At 41.6% G+C, this 20230-nt stretch overlaps 2 protein-coding genes across 3 annotated transcripts; both read right to left on the reverse strand.

Moving 5' to 3' along the window:
• Nucleotides 1–5217: 5217 nt before the first annotated feature.
• Nucleotides 5218–14924, reverse strand: rhcgb (Rh family, C glycoprotein b). 2 transcript variants are annotated; one of them, XM_015964801.3, is made up of 11 exons: nt 14553–14924; nt 11474–11666; nt 10862–11012; nt 10567–10714; nt 10324–10490; nt 10096–10233; nt 9874–10010; nt 9635–9759; nt 6472–6545; nt 5908–5975; nt 5218–5372 (listed from the first exon to the last, which is right to left on the reverse strand). In XM_015964801.3, exons 1-11 carry the CDS (start codon nt 14764–14766, stop codon nt 5324–5326), a joined length of 1464 nt encoding a protein of 487 aa, XP_015820287.1. In that variant the 5' UTR covers nt 14767–14924; the 3' UTR covers nt 5218–5323. The 2 variants fall into 2 exon arrangements, with proteins under 2 accessions (XP_015820287.1, XP_015820288.1); XM_015964802.3 differs by having other exon boundaries at nt 5877–5975.
• A 2743-nt stretch (nt 14925–17667) lies between these two features.
• gdpgp1 (GDP-D-glucose phosphorylase 1) lies at nt 17668–19758 on the reverse strand. The gene is made up of 2 exons (XM_015964803.3): nt 19632–19758; nt 17668–19196 (listed from the first exon to the last, which is right to left on the reverse strand). The coding sequence occupies exon 2, from the start codon at nt 19186–19188 to the stop codon at nt 18106–18108; it is 1083 nt and encodes a 360-aa protein (XP_015820289.3). The 5' UTR covers nt 19189–19196; nt 19632–19758; the 3' UTR covers nt 17668–18105.
• Between the last annotated feature and the right edge of the window lie 472 nt (nt 19759–20230).

Below are 20230 nucleotides of genomic sequence, written 5' to 3' on the forward strand. Positions count from 1 at the left end.
TTAGAAGGCTGTGTGTGAGAGACAGATGAAAACAGGGTCGTTTTATGATCAGAGCTTATTTTTGATGGGCTGAAGATTGCATGAGTCTGATGGGTAAAGCTGATTTTGTTTATTTTAAGTTACAGATCCACCAAGTCAAATTTAGCCAGGTTATAGTTTTTTTCCTTGAATGTCTCTGCAGGAATTCCAGAGCCACATTCCAACAGGCTCATCTCAGAGTCATTCCCCATTCAGCATTCATATGGACACAAGGGAAGGAACCGTGTCTGATGCATGGCTGCTGGGTTGGCCTTTGACCCCAGACTGTCTGAAGGGCTGCTGTGACGGGGAGTCAAGGTCAAGGGGAGAGTGAGTGAGGAGGGCGGACGACAGGGATGGGCGTGGACAGCATCTGACGGGTGGAAAGACTCCCCGTCTGGGAGAGCAGACCCCAGACGTCTGTGGAGGAGACTGAGTGTCCTGAGTGAACCCGAGTGTGTTCCCAGTCACCTCGGAGGCCCTGGGGGGGGGGGGGGGGGGGGGGGGGGGGAAGGAAAGACGTTGAACGCTGGAGACAAACGTTACTGCTCTAAGAACAGCTTTACATCTTCATGCTAAAGTGTTTTGCATAAATTTTGTCTACTTAACTGCAAAATAACTGCTTCAATGTAATTATGAGAGGTCATTTTATGACGTTTGTCATTAGAGGGCCTAAATCTGATATTTAGACTTTTATAAAGTATTCTCAAGTATTACATTTGTTATGTTTATTTGTTTTGACCCAGTGTAATTTAAATATTTTCTCCTATAATTCATTAAGTCTTTCAGATGTTTTAACCATCAGAAACCTTCGCCAACCATTTAATTTAAATTCCAGTTTCCTCTGGGGTTGTGAGCCTTTCATTCTGCGTGTTGCTGATCACATCTGACAAAAGTCTGTTGGCAAAACTCAGAGTTTAATGTTTAATCAGCCTTTTCCTCATCAAAACGTTAAAAGCATACATAAATGTCTTGTTCCTGTTCTTAATTTTTACTTTGATTCAGGATCTTTTTTTCCCAGAAGAGCATCAAACCAAACCCCGAAGTTGGTAGTTCCTGAACTCCGGCTCAATAAATTATCAGAGGAGGATTAAATTTGCAGGAGCAGCTCCCTCTGCAGGAGTGAAGCTGCTCCATCATGGTGTCAGACATGATCCGCCCGCCTCACACACTCACACACACTCTCATCCAGACCAGAGGCCTCCTAGACCTCAGGCCCCACAGGGTGATCTGCAGCGGAGCGTGTAGCCACCTGTCAATCACCAAGCCTCCACCGCCTTAAGAGAGACATTTCGCCTGGGATAATGGCCGCCCGTCCCTCCCCATACATTCTGCCTCCCCTAGCAACCATCGCCGGATGACTGAGAGGCTTTGTCCCCTCACAACGGGAGTCCGCCATTGAACCCAGGAGCTCGTAGCAACCAGATTTAGAGGGTCCCTTTTCTGTGGGAGCTCTGTTCTCGTGCCCACGTCTGGGCTTCATAACACGGGCCTGAATGGCGTCCCCACCTCCTTTTAGAAGCCGGTGTAACGAAGCGTATGAGGGGGCTCGCCGTGAGCAGATAGGATCATGGTTAATCTGCTGTTCCTCTCCGCTGTGGTCCGACAGGGACACTCCAGCAGTGGAGGGGAGCGGGGGTCTTCAGATACCTGGACATTTAGATCATCATCCTTGAGTCACTCTTGTTTTGACCCACAGCTAACTGAAGGTTTCACAAACGATTACGATGGTTTAGAAATAAAGAAGCTGCAAACTGTGGAGTAAAAATGTTGTTTTTCATAGATTTATAGAGACCTAGCATGAGAGTAATGACATTAAAATAAAAATCTCTCCACACACACATTGTATTTAAATCCTACAACTACTTACAAAAGGTTTAGTCTGATTATAATGATTTAGAATTTTTAAAATCAGCTTTTTCTTGGTCAGCTGTTATAAATTGAGGGATTTCACCAACAAAACTTGTGATACCTGCACTTTTTTAGCTCCTGAACTCCTGAAATTACAAGAAAAAAAACCTCAAAAATCTCTATTTCAATTTACATTCCTTAAAAAACAAATAAATGGGTCATAATCAAACAATTTCTAACTCCCATGCTCATTTTTGACTTGCTTTAACAGTTCTAGTGTAAACATGACCTTTATGGACATAGAGACTTGATGGTTTTTGACCTGCTGTTGTGGGACAAGACCCAAGGTTTCAGGAAACACGGGCATATACTCTAAACATTTAAATTTAATCATTTTAAATGTCTCGTCATGTCACGTGATTTTCTTAATAACAAAGGAAAAGAGTCCAGGAGCTGATCTTACCAGTCTGCAATCCAGATCTGCCATGTGTCAAAAATGAAAAACATAAATAGATAAAAAAAATCAGTTAAACAATAAGTCAGACATGCATCTTTATATTTTTGATGTGTTGTAGGATTAGATATGGAATTTTCTCAAAGTTTTACCATCAATTCACTAATATCTGTTTTTATTAACTCTGAGGCAAGCTTTTATAATAACTAACTCTCTGCTTAACAAGCCGTTTAATTTGTAAACGTGACACATTTACGTGAACAGAGAACAGAACGCATGCCGGGATATTTTATGAGCTGTTTTATAAACTCTTGCTTTCACACTGGCTTTTACAGCTCTCTGTTAAACTCCTGGAAACTTCTCTTGATGACAGGAAACGATCCGCCGGGCGAATCCAGACGTAACGGGCACATTTGTCTGGCTCAACAGAAGATGTGCCAGCGACGGCGTGGGTTTCCAGCAACAATGCCGTCTATAGGCTAAACAAGCACGGTCAGGTTCACCAACATGACCGCCCACGTTAAGCTCTGCAGATTTTACAGAAGATTTTCTTAGATTACAAGATCCAAACAAGGCCTGCATGCACAGAGAGCATGCTTCTGCTGGAGGGTCCTTTATCATTAATGAGCTCCTCATGTATTCGTGCAAGTCCCATTCTGAGCTTCCGTCGTTCCCAGCCTCTCCTCCCTCCGACCTGTCAATCAAAGATCACGATTGAGTCAGTCAGTCATCAGCAAAGAGCGTGAGGCCTCATTCCCTTCTTTTGTTGGCCTATGTTTCCTTTCTCACCTTCTCCTTGGCCCCTCCGAGCTTTTCTCCTCCTCTGCTGTCAAATTTTACACATGCAGAAGACACATCATAAACCAGTGAGGACGGTTTGTGGTGTCATGAGAGCAGCTTTTGCTAAATCTTGAAGGAAAAGGCTTGAAATTGCTCCAAAAGTAAGTCAAATTTGGTTTAAATAGGAATTTGTGTTTGCTTTTTAAGTGGCTGATGAATAAACATGAGCAGAGTTGGGCGGGAACTGATGAGAAGAGGTGTGTGTGTGTGTGTGTGTGAGTGTAGAGGCCAACGGAGGAGGCTTTTTTCCCCAGCAGGGCTGCATCGCGTTTAATTGGAGCACTTGTGGCACCATTACCTCCTTTACTCAAACACGCCACTGATGACAAAAGAAAACAGCGCTAAGCCGGCCTTTGTTGGAGTGGAGACTGGACAAGGCCATGGATTCCTCTCATGTGTGGGAATCATCCGCACTCCCACAGCGAGCCGCCTTCCTGAGGAGATGGACAGTATGGAAACTTAGACACGGGCGGGACATGATGGGCCTAGAAAGAAAGCCTGGTGGCATCAAACACTAAAACATACATTTATTGGTAGATTAGATCATCTCCTGATCAGTTTTCTCAGACTTCCTGTGGCACGGCATCTGTGCTGTTATGCTTTGATTTAACAAAGTGAGCGTGACAACGCTGGATAGTTTGTTTTTAGTCACCACAGCATCATATCAGCTGAATAGTGGGGTGACTTTCTTTCTAGTCTGACCCAGCATGAGGGGAAAACAACACAGGTTCTGAACCATTTGTCATTTTAGACCTAAAATCATTCAGGTGGTTTTGTTTTTCGCTGCGTTTTTGCATCAGACTACTAGTCGGACCATTTTTATGAGGCTTTTTGATGATTACTTTCTCATTTTTTGCAGAGCGTGATGGTTAAGCAGCTTTAGAGGTGGCATTTTGGAAGATTTGCGCAAAGTTTGAGTGACGAAATTGAGCACAACTTTATTCCAGAACCTTTGTGCACAAATCATTTGGGACTGATTCCATCCTACAGCAGGATGACATCAAACACGTCTCCAACACGAATCAGCAGGAATCCTTTCTGCAACAGAGCACAGCCATTAGAGATGATCTGGGAAGAAATCACATCATATTACTTGGAAAATTGACGACTAACGGCTGAGGTATTTGCAAGGATAAAATCTGGATTTCCAACTCTGATCATGTCAGGTTCATACACTTTTGAGGGACATTTCAAAACATCACAACAGTTTATTAACAATTCTTTATTTTAAAATCAAAATTTCTCAGTCAAATTACTTGAAATCGTACCACAAACAAACTAACCTCATCAAAATTCACAGAAATGCACTTTTGACAAAATCATTAATTTTTTGTAGCAAAAGAATTGACGTTACCTCTTTAATTCTATGCAGAAATGCATTATTTAATTAATACCAAATACTGGGAGAAAACATGCATGCACAAGGACAACGTGCTATCTCCACGCAGAAAGGCCACAGCCAGGTTTCAAACCAGCAACCTCTCCACAAGGCAACAGTGCACGCAGTCCCTGATGTTAATCACACATTTTAAGCATTTAAAACATTTTTATTGATGTGTTTTTCAACAACAGTGGACTGATGCATCAGCAGATGTTTTTTGAAAAATAGGATTTAAATAAAAATAATGTTTTATGGACATCAAAATGTACGAATATACAAACAAAATGAGGGAAAATTGTTCAAAAGTGTCATCAGATGTTTTTTTCAAACTGTATGACAGCTATTTTATACATTTTTCTCTATACAGAACAAACAACTCTGTTTAGTGTAAAAATATAAAGAAAGATCGTTTTTCCGAAGAGCAACCAGAAAACATGTCACCACTGAAATAACAAGAAGAGAGAAACACATTTCCAAGAGCAGAACATTTTCTGCCACCTTTGAATTTTTTTAAACCTATAAGCAGAAAAATGAAAATGTGAAAACATGAACAATCTGCCGTGTGCCGCTCGACTGGGTTTGAAGGACAAATAAGAAACTGTGAAGCTTTCAGCTTTGACCATCACACATCTACCTTCAGTTTTTCATGAAATAAATCACGATGAGAGTTTGAACGTTCACAATCTCAGTTTATAACATTTCTTTGGTGTTTAAGAAAATGTGTGTCCAGCAGGAATGTGAAGAAATCCAAAAGAATCCGTGATGAAATCAGCTTCCACTCATGACCGAGGCCTGGAATCCTGATCCATGCTGAAATTTGATTCCAAGCTGAAAAAAAGGTCAAAATAATCCAGATTTTATTTTAAAAAGTAGGATCACAGTTTTATTTCAAGTAAATCTTTGTGTAAGATCTGTTTCTAATTAGGTTTAAATCTGGTCTGATTAGAATCCAGAGCTCAGAATCATAGCTGAGTTTATGGGAGATTAATGGGACTGTATGACTGCTGCATAAATCCAAGGTCAGACAGGTAAAGGAGTTCTGTGTGAACCCCCATCAACAATCGGCTCAGGGAAGTAATTTGTAATCGAGCTGCACGGTGGAAACATTTATGTCTCAATTCTCTCCTGTTGCCTTTAAACACAAACTCATCTAACTGGAATCCTCACAGAAAAAGGAAGAGCTACAGGGACCCGCATCTCCTCCTGACTACACTGAGCTCTGCTGCCACCAAGAGGCACCTGAACGCAGCACAATTTTCAACACCCACTAAAGACAAACTAAAAGCATCTGCTGCATCTCTTTCTACGATGAGGTTTAATAGTTTCACTCACTGGAACATTTTTGATGGATAAATAAACTCACACATCTTTGTTTTGCATGTGGTTGTTGTACTGGATGTTTGGTATGATGTTCTCCTCGTCGTCTGGCACCTGCAGACAAAAAAACAACAACAAAAAACAACAAAATTAGTGATTCGTGATGTTATTGAAAGACCTGGAATTCTTTGATCTTCCACCCTTCATGTCACATCAGCTTGTGTCAGATCTTGAAAGTGACCCTAACCCTCAGTAAAAGATCTTGTGTGATCTGTTAGCACTCAAAGAAACTGTTATTCAGCTATCATCACAGGAATATTGAGCTTGATGTTCTTAAAACAGAATGAGTTGTGGTCAATTTGTATGCCTTCTACAGTCAGTCAGTTATGACATCCATCTTCAACTGGATTGACTCCAAAAGTTAATCAGATTTTGATATAAATCTAATGAGTACTTTCTGAAAACATCATTACCATTTGGACCCAGATAAGAGGATGAATACAAAATGACGGAGAGATTAAACTGAGAATTAAAGATGTCTTGTTTTCAGTTTGTGTAACTTGTTTCTATGTTGGTTGTCCACTAAAAGCTGCAGTACTCCAACTCTCACCTCCCAGTAGGCCTCATCATCAAAGCAGTTGTCATCTGCAGGATCACCCCAGATAGGTAATCTTAAGACCGCACCTGGGAAGGATAAAAACAACAATGTAAACACACTTTTTGTTGTTGTACTCAAACACAGTATAGCATAGCATGGTAGAGTACAGTACAGTACAGTATAGTATGGTATAGTATAGTATGGTACAGTACAGTACAGTACAGAGCAGTAAAGTATAGTAGTTTAATATAAACCTATTTGTGTGTCTTTATTAAGGAAACTACTACTAATATTTATTATTTACTACTAGTACTACTACTACAACAACAACTACTACTACTACTACTACTACTACTACTACTACTACTACTACTGTAGTATAGTGCAGTAGTGTTTATTATGGACCTACAGTATCTGTGTGTCTTTATTAAGGAAACTACTACTACTACTACTACTACTACTACTACTACTATAGCATAGTATACTATGGTAGTGTATAATATAGTACAGTAAAAATGGTACAACATAGTATAGTATAGTGTAGTGTAGTGTAGTGTAGTGTAGTATAGTATAGTATAGTATAGTATAATAAGAGTATGGTACAACACAGTGAAGTATAGTATAGTATAGTATAGTATAGTATAGTATAGTATAGTATAGTATAGTATAGTATAGTAGAGTGTGATACAGTATGGTACAGTACAGTACGGTATGGTACAATACAGCAAAGTATAGTATAGTATAGTATAGTTGTCATGAGCCCCAGCTTACAGCACTCCAGCTCCACTCCCTCAGCCAAGCCACCAGCCCCCTAATCTCCTTCACCTGCTCCATGCAATCACCTCATCCTGCTCACCTGGTTCCACAGCTATATATTCACCAGCCAGCCACCAGGTCCCTGCCTTAGGGTGGGTTCTGTGTTGTCATTTTCTGTGGGGGTGGAGAATGGGGTTCCTCAGGGGATTGTGATTAGCCCGGTGCTTTTTAATGTCATGGTCAATAGCTTGTTTGACTCCTTGGGTGGTGATGTGGGGAGGTCCTTGTTTGCTGATGATGGGGCATTTTGGAAGCGGGGCCGGGACCTCCCGTTTCTTTTCCGCAGGGTACAAGACGGCTTGGATGGTGTGGTGGCTTGGTCGAGGCACTGGGGTTTTAAAATGTCCCCGTCCAAGTCCAAGTACATGGTTTTTGGGTTTAAGCGGATTGTCCTGTCGGTGGGTTTGCTGTTGGGTGGGTTGCTGCTGGAGCGCCTGTCCTCTTTTAAGTACCTGGGCATATGGCTGGATGAACGGCTGATATGGGTTGTTCATGTTCGAAGCCTGGAGGCCAGGTGTGGACAGGTCTTGAATGTGATGTGGTGTTTGGCTGGGACGGATTGGGGGGGGTGAGCCGGTGCACCTTGCTGATGGTGTACTGGAGTGTGTTCAGGTCAGCACCTGGATTATGGGTGTTTCCTGTATGACTCGGCTGCCCCTACTACCCTGAGGAGGTTGGATGTTTTGCAGGCGGCGGCTGTGAGGGTTTGTAGTGGGGCATTTAGGTCGACCCTAGTTGCTGCCCTTCTGGTTGATGTGGGTGAGATGCCCTTGGAGTTTCGACAAGTCAAGCTGGGACTCCGGTACCTGTTGAGGGTCAGGGGTATGAGTGATGCTTCTACTGCATCGGGCCTGTTGGACCAGCATTGGGAGTTTGGAGGGCAGGGTCAGTTTGGTGAGGGTGGATTTTCTGCCCAGTTGCGGGACAGAGCGGACGCCTTGGGCTTCCTAGGTTGGCCTATCTGTTCGCGCCTGGTCTGGTCTGATGTTCCGCCCTGCCTTCTGCCTGTACCGGAGGTGGATTTTACCTTTTTGGGGCGGTGCCGTGATGGTGGGGTGGCTGGTGCTTTTCAGTATTTTATGGGGTTGGAGTGGGACTCTCATTTGCAGCTGTATACGGACGGCTCTAAGGATCCTGATAGTGGTCGGGTGCCGGTGGGTTTGGTAGTCCTGCACCTGTGCTTCAGCTTTGGTTATCGGCTCCGGGACCATTGTTCCATGTTCACGGATGAGTTGGTGGCTATCTTATGTGCCTTGTGTTGGGTGAAGGAGCGTGTCCTGGAGGGTGCTGTTATCTGCTCTGACTTGGCAGCTGCGTTGGAGGCTCTGTCAGGGTCAGGCTCTGGCTCTAGGCCAGACCTGGTGATGTCTACCAGGGTGATGCTGCATGATCTGTGGGCTCGTGGCTGTGAAGTTTGTTTTCTTTGGGTTCCTGCCCATGTGGGGGTGGTGGGCAATGAGAGGGTGAACTCTGTGACCAAGGCGGTGCTGAGGTGTACTTTTGTGGACCTGGAGGTTGCCATGGGCTCCCCTGAGTATTGTTCAGCGATAGGCAGGGAGGCAATGAGATAGTGGCAGGCATCGTGGGATGGTGAGGTGGTGGGTAGGGGCTTTTATGGGTTACATCGTTTGGTGGGCGGCTGTGGGTCGGTCCTTGATCTTCGGAGGAGATTGTGACGCTCTCAGGCGGTGTGTGTTTGGGCGGCTGTGGCAGCAATACGCCTCATGGGAGTCTAGCCTGCCTCCCTCACTGAAGTAGAAGAAGCAGTTCCCTGCCAGATTATTGAACGCTTTTTGCCAGTAGATTCTCCAGCACTCTAAACCCTGCCTGAACCAAAGATCCTGACCTCGCTTCTGAACCTCGACCTACCCACGTGCCTGCTCCCTGACTGGATTATCTCATAGCTTCTGATCTTCTGGACCCCTCTGCTTCACAGACTCTGCCTCTGGATAACCCCTCCTGCTTTTGTCTCGGATCTCCCCGGCTCTGACCCTTAGCTCGTCCTGACCAAGCCTCTGCCTGCTTCCTACAGTCTGGGTAATAACAGTCAAGCCCTGACTCCAGCAAAAATAAACTTGTTCAAATTGCCTTATTGTATTTGGTGTTTTCACGGGTCTCCAAGTCTGTTCAGCTCCATAGTATAGTATAGTAGTGTAGTTACAGTATGGTACGGTATGGTACAACACAGTGAGGTATAGTATAGTATAGTAGTGCAGAGTATATACGTAATACAGCATGATATGGTACAACACAGCGAGGTATAGTATAGTGTAGTAGTGCAGAGTATATAATACAGCATGATATGGTACAACACAGTGAAGTATAGTAAAGTAAGGTTTATGTGAGGTGGATTCCCTACCGACCAAGATGCCGCCGCCTATACCGAAGATCAAAGCCACACAGAGGGCTCCTGCCTGGTGTCCTCCCTGAACCGTGGGTACCATGTCCTTGAATTCATCTTTAAAGTCAAAGGTGTTCACCAAGCTTCAATATAAAAAGGGAAGAGCTTTCAATCATTTTGTTAAACGTTTGTTTATTTTTGAGTCACCAAACTCCTCTGGCTGCAGGTTTCTTGTTTAATTACACAGAAGGACTCACCCCTCATGGCTGTAGACCGTATCTGAAGCAGCTGCTGCAGTGATGGCTCCGACAACACCCCCAAGGAATCCTGGCATGGCGTGAAGGTTGTGAATCCCACATGTGTCTTGGATCTTCATGTGCTTCTCCAAGAATGGCTGGAGGAACCAAATTAGGTTGTTGATTTAAAAAAACAAACAAACATAGTTTTATGTCCAGGTGAATGAAAGTCAGAGGTCATACCGTAATGAAGACATATCCAAGCGTGGACAAAACACCACAGCAGAAGCCGACAATAAGGGACCCATAAGGCGTCAGCATGAACTCTGCAGCTGTTCCTACTGCCACACCTCCAGCTAGGGTGGAGTTCTGGATGTGAACCTGAGACAGACCCAAATAACACAGGAAATGAATTCATTTTAAACATTTTATCTTAAAGTTATGTTGTGGTTTGGTTTGTTTCATATTCACCATGTCTAATTTTCCATGTTTCTGGAAGAGGCTTGAAAGAGCAAAAGTGGTGAGCACAGTTGCAGCCAAAGACAGGTAGGTGTTGATGAAGGCTCTGTGCTGCCCATCACCATGACCCGCAATGGCTGAGTTGAAGCTGGGCCAGAACATCCACAGGAAGAGGGTTCCTACAAGGAGAATGAGGGGAGTTAAAACGATTATATCTATCAGAAGTAGTTTTGCATGCAGCTGAATCTAGCTCACCAATCATGGCGAAGACATCTGAATGGTACTTTGAGCCCTGCAGACGAGAGCTCTGGTCCAGGTTTGGTCGGTAGAGCATCCACGATATGGCAAGACCATAATAACCTCCAAAAGTGTGGATCACCATGGAGCCTCCAGCATCTCTGGCCTTCATGGAGAAAATATATCCATGAGAGGAAAATAATAGTAGAATCCAATAAAAGACATTAAGTGTAAAAAAAAAAGGGCCACTATTGTTTTTGTGGGTCTTTGGCACATTATTTTTCTCAATCTTAAACATTTTCTCCAGACTTACATGTATGATTTTGATGATGATATGTTCCTCCACAGCATAAAGTGTAACCCCAAACAAAGTCAGGACCAACAGCTGGACCGGGCTGACTTTACCCAGCAGCGCTCCGTAGGCGATCAAGCAGCCGGCCACGCAGAAATCTGCATTGATGAAGCTGAAGAAAAGGAAATATGTGAAATTTAAAGAATCCAAACAACAGGGGTTTTAATACACATGAATGAAACTGAGTTCATTAAGTCTGAGCTGAACAAACTCTACAACCTATACAAGAAAGGGTGCTTTTATTAATGCCAAATACAAACATATTGATTTCCTCACTGTTTTCTGCAAACAAAAATCCACATATCACACTGTTCAACGCACAGTGAGTTGACTGCCATCCAACAGTATCACCCTGTCATTGTAGCCAGACTTTTTATTTATTTTCTACTCTCAAAGCAATAAATCTAATGCACAGGGGGGCATCTTTCTGGGAATTAGGCAGTTAGACTGGTTTGTCCGTCTTGATTTACAAGCTAAATGCATGCAATAAAAATTCACCGGATGGATTTCCAACCAATAACAATGATGATTTAAAAACGTTAAAGGTCTGAGTTTTATAATCTGAGCGTTTACTTTTCAACTCCAACTTTGATCTTCCCATCACTGTAATCCAGGGAGCCGAACCAGCCCTGCATCAGCAGAGCCCACTGGATGCCGAAGGCAGCGATCAGGAAGTTGAACCCCACCCCGCCGAAGCTGTACCGCTTAAGAAACGTCATCAGGAAACCAAATCCAACAAAAATCATCACATGGACATCCTGGAAACCTGCAGGAGGAGACCAGAGTGGTTCAGTGGAGGTTAAATATGGAGGGGTCGGAGGTCAAACCTCACTGCCCTTTTACAGCTATAACAGACATGTTAAAGTTTTTCCTTTTTACAAATAGTTTTACATTATTTAGTTCATTAATGTTTGTTATGAACACTGGACAAACTAAATAATGTAAATAGTTTTCATGTGTGCTTTTTTCTTGGTGTTAACATAAAGTCATTAAAAAAAGAAACACAAATGCATAAAGCACAACTGTTTTATAGTTTTTTTTTCACTTTCGGTTTTAATTCAAATACTTAGGGAACTGTGCCAAAACTTTTTTTCTGTTTGTGTTTTAAAGCTACCTGTTGCCAGATGTTCAAATAGAAATAATGACAATACAGGTGCACCTCCCAATGAATACAGCTATAAATTCTTGGTGGAGTTGATATGGAAAAACACCTTCCTGACTTCCAAAGAAAATGGAGGTAGGGGGGAATAAATAAATGTGATGTTCTAAAAGCCATAGCCAGATCATACAAAGAATACTAAGTGGTGATTTTGTTTCCTAAAAACCCTGAACAAGAAAATGACAAAAGAAACCAATGCCTTACAAAAGTTTGAAACAATTTGGAGAGAGAAACCATCCCGAGGACAATGATTGTTTAACAAACTAACAGAAAGCTGAGTCACTGAACAAACCTATACATTTCTGTGTTTTAACAAAATACTGCAGCAGAGATCAGATACCCCCCCCCAAAAAAAACAAACAAACAAACAAACAAAACAAAAACAACAACAACAAAAAAAGGTGGTGGAAGCATCATTGTTTTGTTCAGTTTTGCTAATCCAAAACCTGAACAAATGTCCTCAAGGAAAAACTGGATCAGGACAAAATGTCTTCTCAGCAAAAAAATTATCATGTTGATAAACATTTTTCAGTATGCAAAGTGCTTTATTTATCCATGAGTCTCAGTGACAGCCTGCTTCGTTTAACTACAGCCGTTGTTTTAATGATTGCTTACATGATCCCTGCAGAAAGAATTTTTGATAGAGTTAGATATGCAGAGATTAAGCTAAATGTCAAAAACCAGTTTAGACTGCATAAAGTTTGCATTTTCAACATGCATCCAAAGGGACATGGATGGGACATGGGAGGAGAATCAGCTCCCTCTAAATCCGAAACCATGGTCTTGAGTCGGAAAAGGGTAGAATGCCTTCTCCGGGTCAGGGATGAGGTCCTGCCCCAAACGGAACCGTTTGAGTATCTCAAGAGTCTTGTTTACGAGTGCGAGAAAGATGGATCGGAAGATCGATGGGTGAATTGATGCCGTGTCTGCAGTGATGCAGATGTTGTACCATCTGTCGTGGTGAAAAGAGAGCTGAGCCAGAAGGCAAAGCTCTGGATTTACCGGTCGATCTACGTTCCTACCCTCACCTATGGCCATGAACTTTGGTTAGAGTCCAAAAGAATGAGACTACGGATACAAGCAACTGAAATGAGTTTTCTCCTCAGGGTGGCTGGGCTCTCCCTTAGAGATAGGGTGAGAAGCTCGGTCATCCAGGAGGGGCTCAGAGTAGATCCACTCCTGCACATCAAGAGGAGCCAATTGAGGTGGTTCGGGCGTCTGGTCAGGATGCCTCCCTGGTGAGGTTTTCGGGGCAGGTCGAACTGGGAGGAGACCCAAGGGAAGACCCAAGACACACTAGGGGGGGGGGGACTATGTCTTTTGGCTGGCCAAGGAGCACCTTGGGATTCCCTTGGAGTTGCTGGCCCAAGTGGTTTAGGAGAGGGAAGTCTCTGCTTAGAATGCTGCCCCCACAACCCGAACCTGGATAAGTGGATGAAAATAGATGGATGTGTGGATGGATACATCCATAATACAGGTTAGCATAAGGGTGTGTAGATGAGAGGGGCATTGTGTGAAGACAACTCAAGGACACCTGAGATGGTGTGTGGTTTTATTAGGAGGCTTAGTGGAAGCAGCTTTATCTGCAATACTGAGCAGATATTGAGTTAATCCCTTAATATGCAACTTGTCGGGAGAAAACCAGATGGCAGAATTATAAAATTTTTTTTACAAGTATTCTAAAATGTATTAATATACCAAGCTTGTTGTAATTTACTTTAATTATAGACATGAGGACTTTTTTTCTGCTAGAATTACATGGACACCTGCATCTACCTGTGATTTTCACTTATGACACACCCCAGGGTGCAATACATGTCGGTACTTTGTGAACCACTGTAGGCTTTAAGTTTGCAACAAACACATCATTGTCACTGCTTTTCTTTTGTTTTGTTTTTGTCTCGTTTTTAAAGAAAACCAGTACTTCAAGCTTTTTCTTCAATTCAGTGTGATGCTGTTTAATATCCAATTATCACAACAGTAGATCTTTTAGCCATCAGAAACAGAATGGTGTCAGCGTGAGAAATTATGTACTGTCACCCAACACCTTAAAAATGAGATGGAATTGTATTTTGATACTGACACCCCGGAGATGATGAAGGTAAGGGGGAGAGCACAACCGCACCCAGAAATTCAAAGAAAAATTATTCAGATGCACAAATGTGAACCCGAACAACTCACACACTAACTGTACGATGAGATTTAGGCTTTCTTAAAACAAAAGTACTGTTATAGTGAACAAGTCAGCTGTTGTGACATTAAAGGCCTCAGTGGAGTCAACCCCCTGGGAGGTATTCCACCTGCAGGTGTCGGATCTTTGTCAGGAACTTGGAACAATAATGCAAAATCACAATGTGAGGACTGTCAATTAGAAAAAAATGAAAGTTATAATAATAATATATATTTTTAAGCTTTTGTGTCCAGAAATAAAGAATTAGCAATGATAATTCAGAAATAATATGTTACAAAAGAAAGATGCATAAATTCACTTACTTGGATACCTGTAGTAGAAATCATTCTCTATGTCACTTAAATTATGCTTGCTCTCGGCCCAGTGTGCATCTGATTCCCAGTTGTATCGGATAAAGACTCCAAATAAAATGATCATGGCTATTTCCCACACCACACAAACCGCAGGAAGACTCAGACGAATGTTGGTATTTTTTGTGCGATCACACATCTCCCTGAAGCTCTGAACACCCCCCATAGTTTTAGATTAGTTAAATCTCCCCACCCTAAAAATGTGAAGAGCCGTTCTGCCAGAGCATCTTCAAGCTGAAGTTCTGATTTAAGGGAGTCTGGGCTGAGGACACTCCCAGAGCAGCTCCTCCCACTCTGCATAAGGAACGAACCTGACTCTTTTTCAGGGACACTTGAATGAACGATATTTTCAAATTGTAGTGGTTTGTTTTCATTATCAACAACATCAACAGCTTCTGAGGAAATGTTGTCAGAGGAAATATGATTCATGTCCTCATGAAAAAAAGGGACCATCTCTATTTACAGAGTCATTTTTATAGGATAGTCTCCCCTATATCCATCTACTGAAGTTACAAAAGGTTATGGTCAACTCCCAACCTCCTCCCTTAATACAAACACTCTTTGCACGTCAGTAAGTGTCAACAGCAGCTTCTATAAAACATGTCCCATCTGAGCATACAGATGGGTTTCCACACCTACTTTATTTTTCTTTCTTTATATCACAGGGTGGAGATCTTCTGATCTCTATTCTAAACACGAGTGTGCTGTGTTCACCATAAAAAATAAGCATGACAAGTCGGATGAAGTTAACCATCAGACGGAGACTGAGACTGGTGTTCAACATCTACAAAACAATAATAAACAATTATCTTCTTAGTTTGATGCTCCAAAGGAGTTCAGTGGTCTTTGAAATGTGAAAATTGTGTAAAATAATGTGAATAAATTGAGATAACAAAATGTTGTTTGCTATAGACCAATGACAAAACAACGTTATAATGGATGATTTGTGAGGATGCTTGAGCTATCCATCTGTCCGTCCATCAACATGTTCCAGCTCCTTCTAGAGGAACCACTTGGGTTGACTTCTTTTGATGAGATGCAGTGGCTCTTATCTGAGCTCCTCACCTGACAGAGGAAGCTCATGTCAGTCACTTGAAGTGTTTTAAAGCTGCTTTAGCGAATCTACAGAACAAGCTAAGTTTTGAATGCAAACACGATCGCGGAACACTCACCCCTCCCCTCGGGGATCATCCTTGAGACGCTTCTCGAACCGGAAACCAGAATTCCAAGAGGAAACAAGATACCGCTAAACACCAGTTGTCGTTTTCTTTTAGGTCCAAACATCTTTTACTGTCCGTGACTTCAAATGGTGTTTTTCTTTTTGGGACTCTGGTAGTTTGTCCTAAAGTTGAAGTGGTAGCAGCCGGCTGTTTCTCCTCTGATATTATTGAGTGGAGAACCTCTCACACCAGCGGTGTTCTGTTGCTAAATGCACATGTGCGTAATTAATGGAGGACCCAGGGAAGTGTGCAAGTGCGGCGGTTCAGCCGGACCAGCAACCGAATGGTCCAGTCATTGCTTTCGGATGGTCCAATTGCTGCTTTGGTCCTAAACGTGTCATTGTTGGTTTTTAGGCAAATGCGAGAGAGACGTTTTATTAAAAAAAATTCTTCTCATTTTTTTAAAGCTAAGACATTCTAACGTAGTATAGCAAAATTAATCTGAAGATGTTAAGTGATGTTTAAATGCTATATTAAAAAATCAACGCTGATATGACTGTGGGTCTCAGAAAGATTAAATCTAGGGTTTCATGTTGAACATAAACGACTTCTATACCTCTTCTTTCACACCATACATACGTAACTCTATCTCTGCTCCTCTAATCCCTGAACAATGCTTTTCTAGTAGCCTGATAGAAACGTCACACGGAGACAAGCAGTTCTGGGACACTACAGACACTCTCCAAAGGTGTTCCGACATGTACCACCAAACGTACACCACATCACAGTGAAGAGTCTGAATGTATCCACTGAAGTAATGAAGCATTTCTGAAAGTCAGCGTCTCAAACACCATGCCATGAAAGTCAAACACACGACACTTGAACAAACACAGAATGTCATGTGCTTGTTTTGCTTTCATGTCACCGCGACAACAAATCCGCTAAGCTGCAAGATAAATCTTATGATGAAAAGACAAGTTTGTTCAAAATAAAGGACAAAAATGGATCCCTGCAATGAAAATTCACCTAAAGAATAAAGTGTATACAAAAGGAACATGTAGGCATGGGTTAATCTCTCCTTGATGAGAATGGATGAGTAGGTAAATGCTAAGTCATCCTGCAGCTTAGTTAACGCTGCTACCTTGGTGATGTTACTCTGGCAGATGATGTGATTTTCTGGGGTGATTTGCAGCATAGATTCTCCTTTAAGCTCTATAGTCACACTTGGTGTAAAAATACAAATCTAATATTTACTGTCTGGGTTTAATGTGCATGCTCTGCAATATTGTCACTGTTCCTTTGGTGCAAAATAAGATATGCAATTTTATTCCATATCTGTTACCAAAGTTAATCTGAAGAAAACATACAAATGGATGTTAATTTTAACTTGCTTTGGTCTTAAACCCATTTTACTGTACTTTCCTTGTAAAATCAGTTTTTAATCTCTTTTAAATATTATACCATTTTATGACTCTATTAATACCCATTATTTAGGTTTGTAATATTCTCGGCTTTTTAACCAATAATCAAAGCATTACATGGATTTGGGGTTTATAAATATTTGTGATTTTAGGTTTATAAAAATAAATTCCATTTCATCAGAAACTTCTCAAGTCTCTTTGACATATAAGAATTTAAATGTGTCCTTAATGGAAATCGTTGTGCCTCCATAAACATTTATGAACGGAACACTGATCTTAGTTTAGTCTGTAAACAAGCAGCACCAAAAATCAACCATCATCATAAGGGACCTCATGAGGCTGGAGGACACCAACGAGTTTAGTGTTACTTTCTCTATAAACTTTACAGTTCTCACCCATGAGGGAACATATTTTGCCTCAACAAAAAGTTACGAAACACACAACATCAATGCATCTTTGTTCACTCTTGAAGAACAAACCAAGAAAGACAGAAAAAAAGTGTTTATTAGCAGTAAAAGGCAGTAAAAGGCATCAGAGTTGATAAAAACCTTGATTTCACAGAAGAAATGCCAAAACAATCCTGCTGTTTTGTTTTGACATAACTCTCATTAATCAGTTAAACCAAACAGGTATTAGTTTAATTTGACTAAATATGTCTGTAACCTTTATGCCAATAAAGGCAGTGAAACATTCAGTACATCGAGGTGTACACATACAGCAACAGTGGAAAACAGAAGCTTTCGTCACTACTTGGATTCTGGTGTGAAGATCATGACTAATGTTAATTGACCGCAGCAAAGAAAAGCTCAAGGCCAAAAGGGTAAAACACAATATAGACTTTTGAGTTTCAAACAAACTGCCTTTAAAAAGGTGAAAGAAATACTGATTGTAGGACTTGAGGTACAGTCAGTAAATGATTATTTGTTATGACACCAATAAATGATCAGAGAGCTTCTGTTCCAACATTTGGAACTCGTCGTCAGGTAGAAGATATCTCTGTACTATACTGATTACATCTCCTTCTGTTGCAGACTCGTAGTCCTCCTTGTTCTTAAACGGTAAATGTCCAGCCAGCTCACAAAGAGCAACGTTAAAGGCAGATTCCTCTTTGGCGCCGAAGCAGGATTTTCTGGGCCAAACTGCGACCCTCACACCGTTTCTTAAACAAAGATCCTTCGTGTTCTGTATGTGTTCGTAAGGCGGACATCCTCTGGTCAGGAACACATTGTGAGCAACGTTCTCACCAACAAGAAAGTCTGTGACTTGACAGATTGTTCTTGCTACTTCCTCAACCTCCTCTGACTCTGTGTAAAACAAAAATCCTGCAGGGAAATCCTTGATGCGATAAAATCTTTTTTCAGGAACCAAAAGCTTCACTGTGCTGGATTCTACCTTGAGCTCATGGTCTAGGTAATACCCATGAAGGTGTAAATGATTGACAGATGCGAAAGCTCCGAGACTATTGAACCCCACACGAAAGCCGGGGTGAGAGCTCATGAGCACGGACTCGATACCGACTCGGATTGCGGTTTTTGTGAGGACCTGTGGGTAGCAGTGTGAGGGATATGGAACAAAGAGACAATGTCCAAACTCTAGTGGGCTTACATTGATCAGTACAACCACCCTGCAGGGTTGAGGCCACTCTCCATCTTCATCTGCACCCTTTAGCATCTCACATATAACTTCATCAGGGTTAATTTTGTTAAAATTAAACTGTCTGGGATTAAACTCCTGCTTAATACTCAGAATCTCCTGTGGCTTCCTTCTCTCTATACCCCGCTTAATGTTTAGCTGCGCCACATACCCATGAGGGCCTGGCAGGATGCGAGTTTCTAAATCACCCAGACAGTAGCGGAAGAGTCCCCGGTCCATCCTGTCTGCCCAGCCTTCTCGGATGATTACATCAAAGCTTGTAGGTGGTGGAGGCGCCATGACAGGATAGTTCTCACTGCTCCGATGCACATCTCTGACAAAGTCCTGATGACTGTACACGAACTGAAGCAGCATTGTCAGATCTGTCAGGAACCAGAATAACAAGGAAATCTGAGCGAATACACTTTAAAAATGCCCAACAGAAGCAACATTACTACATATATATTTTTAGTTTGATTCATAAACAGTAAAGTTGTTTATTTATGATAGAAAAAATGTAATAAGTCTACAAATTACATCTTTACAAATATCAATGTCCTATCTTACACTAGGGCTCACTCGATTATGAAGCATTTTTAAGTTTTAAAACTCATTATCTGCATTTTATGTTTATTAACGATGTAAACAAAACCAGACTCAGTCAAGTTGGGGAAATGCTAGCTCTAAAATCAGGGTCTTATGTTTCCAAGGTAAATTTGCTAAACTCGGCAGCTTTCTAACTGAAGATTTTACAAAGTGCTTCTGTTTGTTTCATTTAAAGACACAGAATAACCCTTTAAACGTGTTGGTCACCTCACCTCTGCATTTAACTCAGAACTGAAGTTATTGTCTGAATGCCACGACTGACTTCGGTTGAATGAGCTGGCTTGAAGCACTCATGCTAGCTCTGGCTGGGGCTAGCTGATCTGGTGCTCACTTCCGTATTTTTGTCACATGCCCGGCCATTTCCGGTTTCTTCCAAATTAAAGTTTAAAATAATTAAATAAATTTAAAATACCATTGATAATTATTAGATAAATAATTAAACGATTCCAACAAATAACAATAAATAAAAATGTCTACTGCAACATTTTCTTTTGTTTTATTTTCCTTGTTTGCCTGCTTTTTTTTAAGTGTGTCAAAACAAAATGATATGTTTTGCATATTGCATGCTTTAATAACTTAACCTCTTAAAGCTAAGATGAATATTTTTGTAACCCACATATGCACTCACATAAAGGTCCCTCACTCTGATAAATGCAAAACTGTTTTGACTATTTTATAATTTCTGAAGTAATGATATTATGGTGTCATTTCTAACTGCTGAATAACCTTCCTGCTCTAAAGCCTGACTCATATAGTCTAAAGTGAATTTGAGAGAATGAGCAGCTGTCCAATCTGGCACCAAGATTATTTT

This window comes from Nothobranchius furzeri, chromosome 4 (genome assembly GCF_043380555.1).
Source record: "Nothobranchius furzeri strain GRZ-AD chromosome 4, NfurGRZ-RIMD1, whole genome shotgun sequence".
Classification (NCBI taxonomy): domain Eukaryota; kingdom Metazoa; phylum Chordata; class Actinopteri; order Cyprinodontiformes; family Nothobranchiidae; genus Nothobranchius; species Nothobranchius furzeri.

Bases quoted from the DNA above. Each gene is read 5' to 3' on its own strand.
- gdpgp1 (XM_015964803.3), bottom strand. From the start codon at position 19,188: ATGCTGCTTCAGTTCGTGTACAGTCATCAGGACTTTGTCAGAGATGTG.
- rhcgb (XM_015964801.3), bottom strand. From the start codon at position 14,766: ATGGGGGGTGTTCAGAGCTTCAGGGAGATGTGTGATCGCACAAAAAAT. The intron at 11,013-11,473 runs GTAAACGCTCAG...CCTTTTCTTCAG, and splicing joins ATCAAAGTTGGAGTTGAAAA to CTTCATCAATGCAGATTTCT. The intron at 5,976-6,471 runs GTGAGAGTTGGA...TTTTGTCTGCAG, and splicing joins ATGATGAGGCCTACTGGGAG to GTGCCAGACGACGAGGAGAA.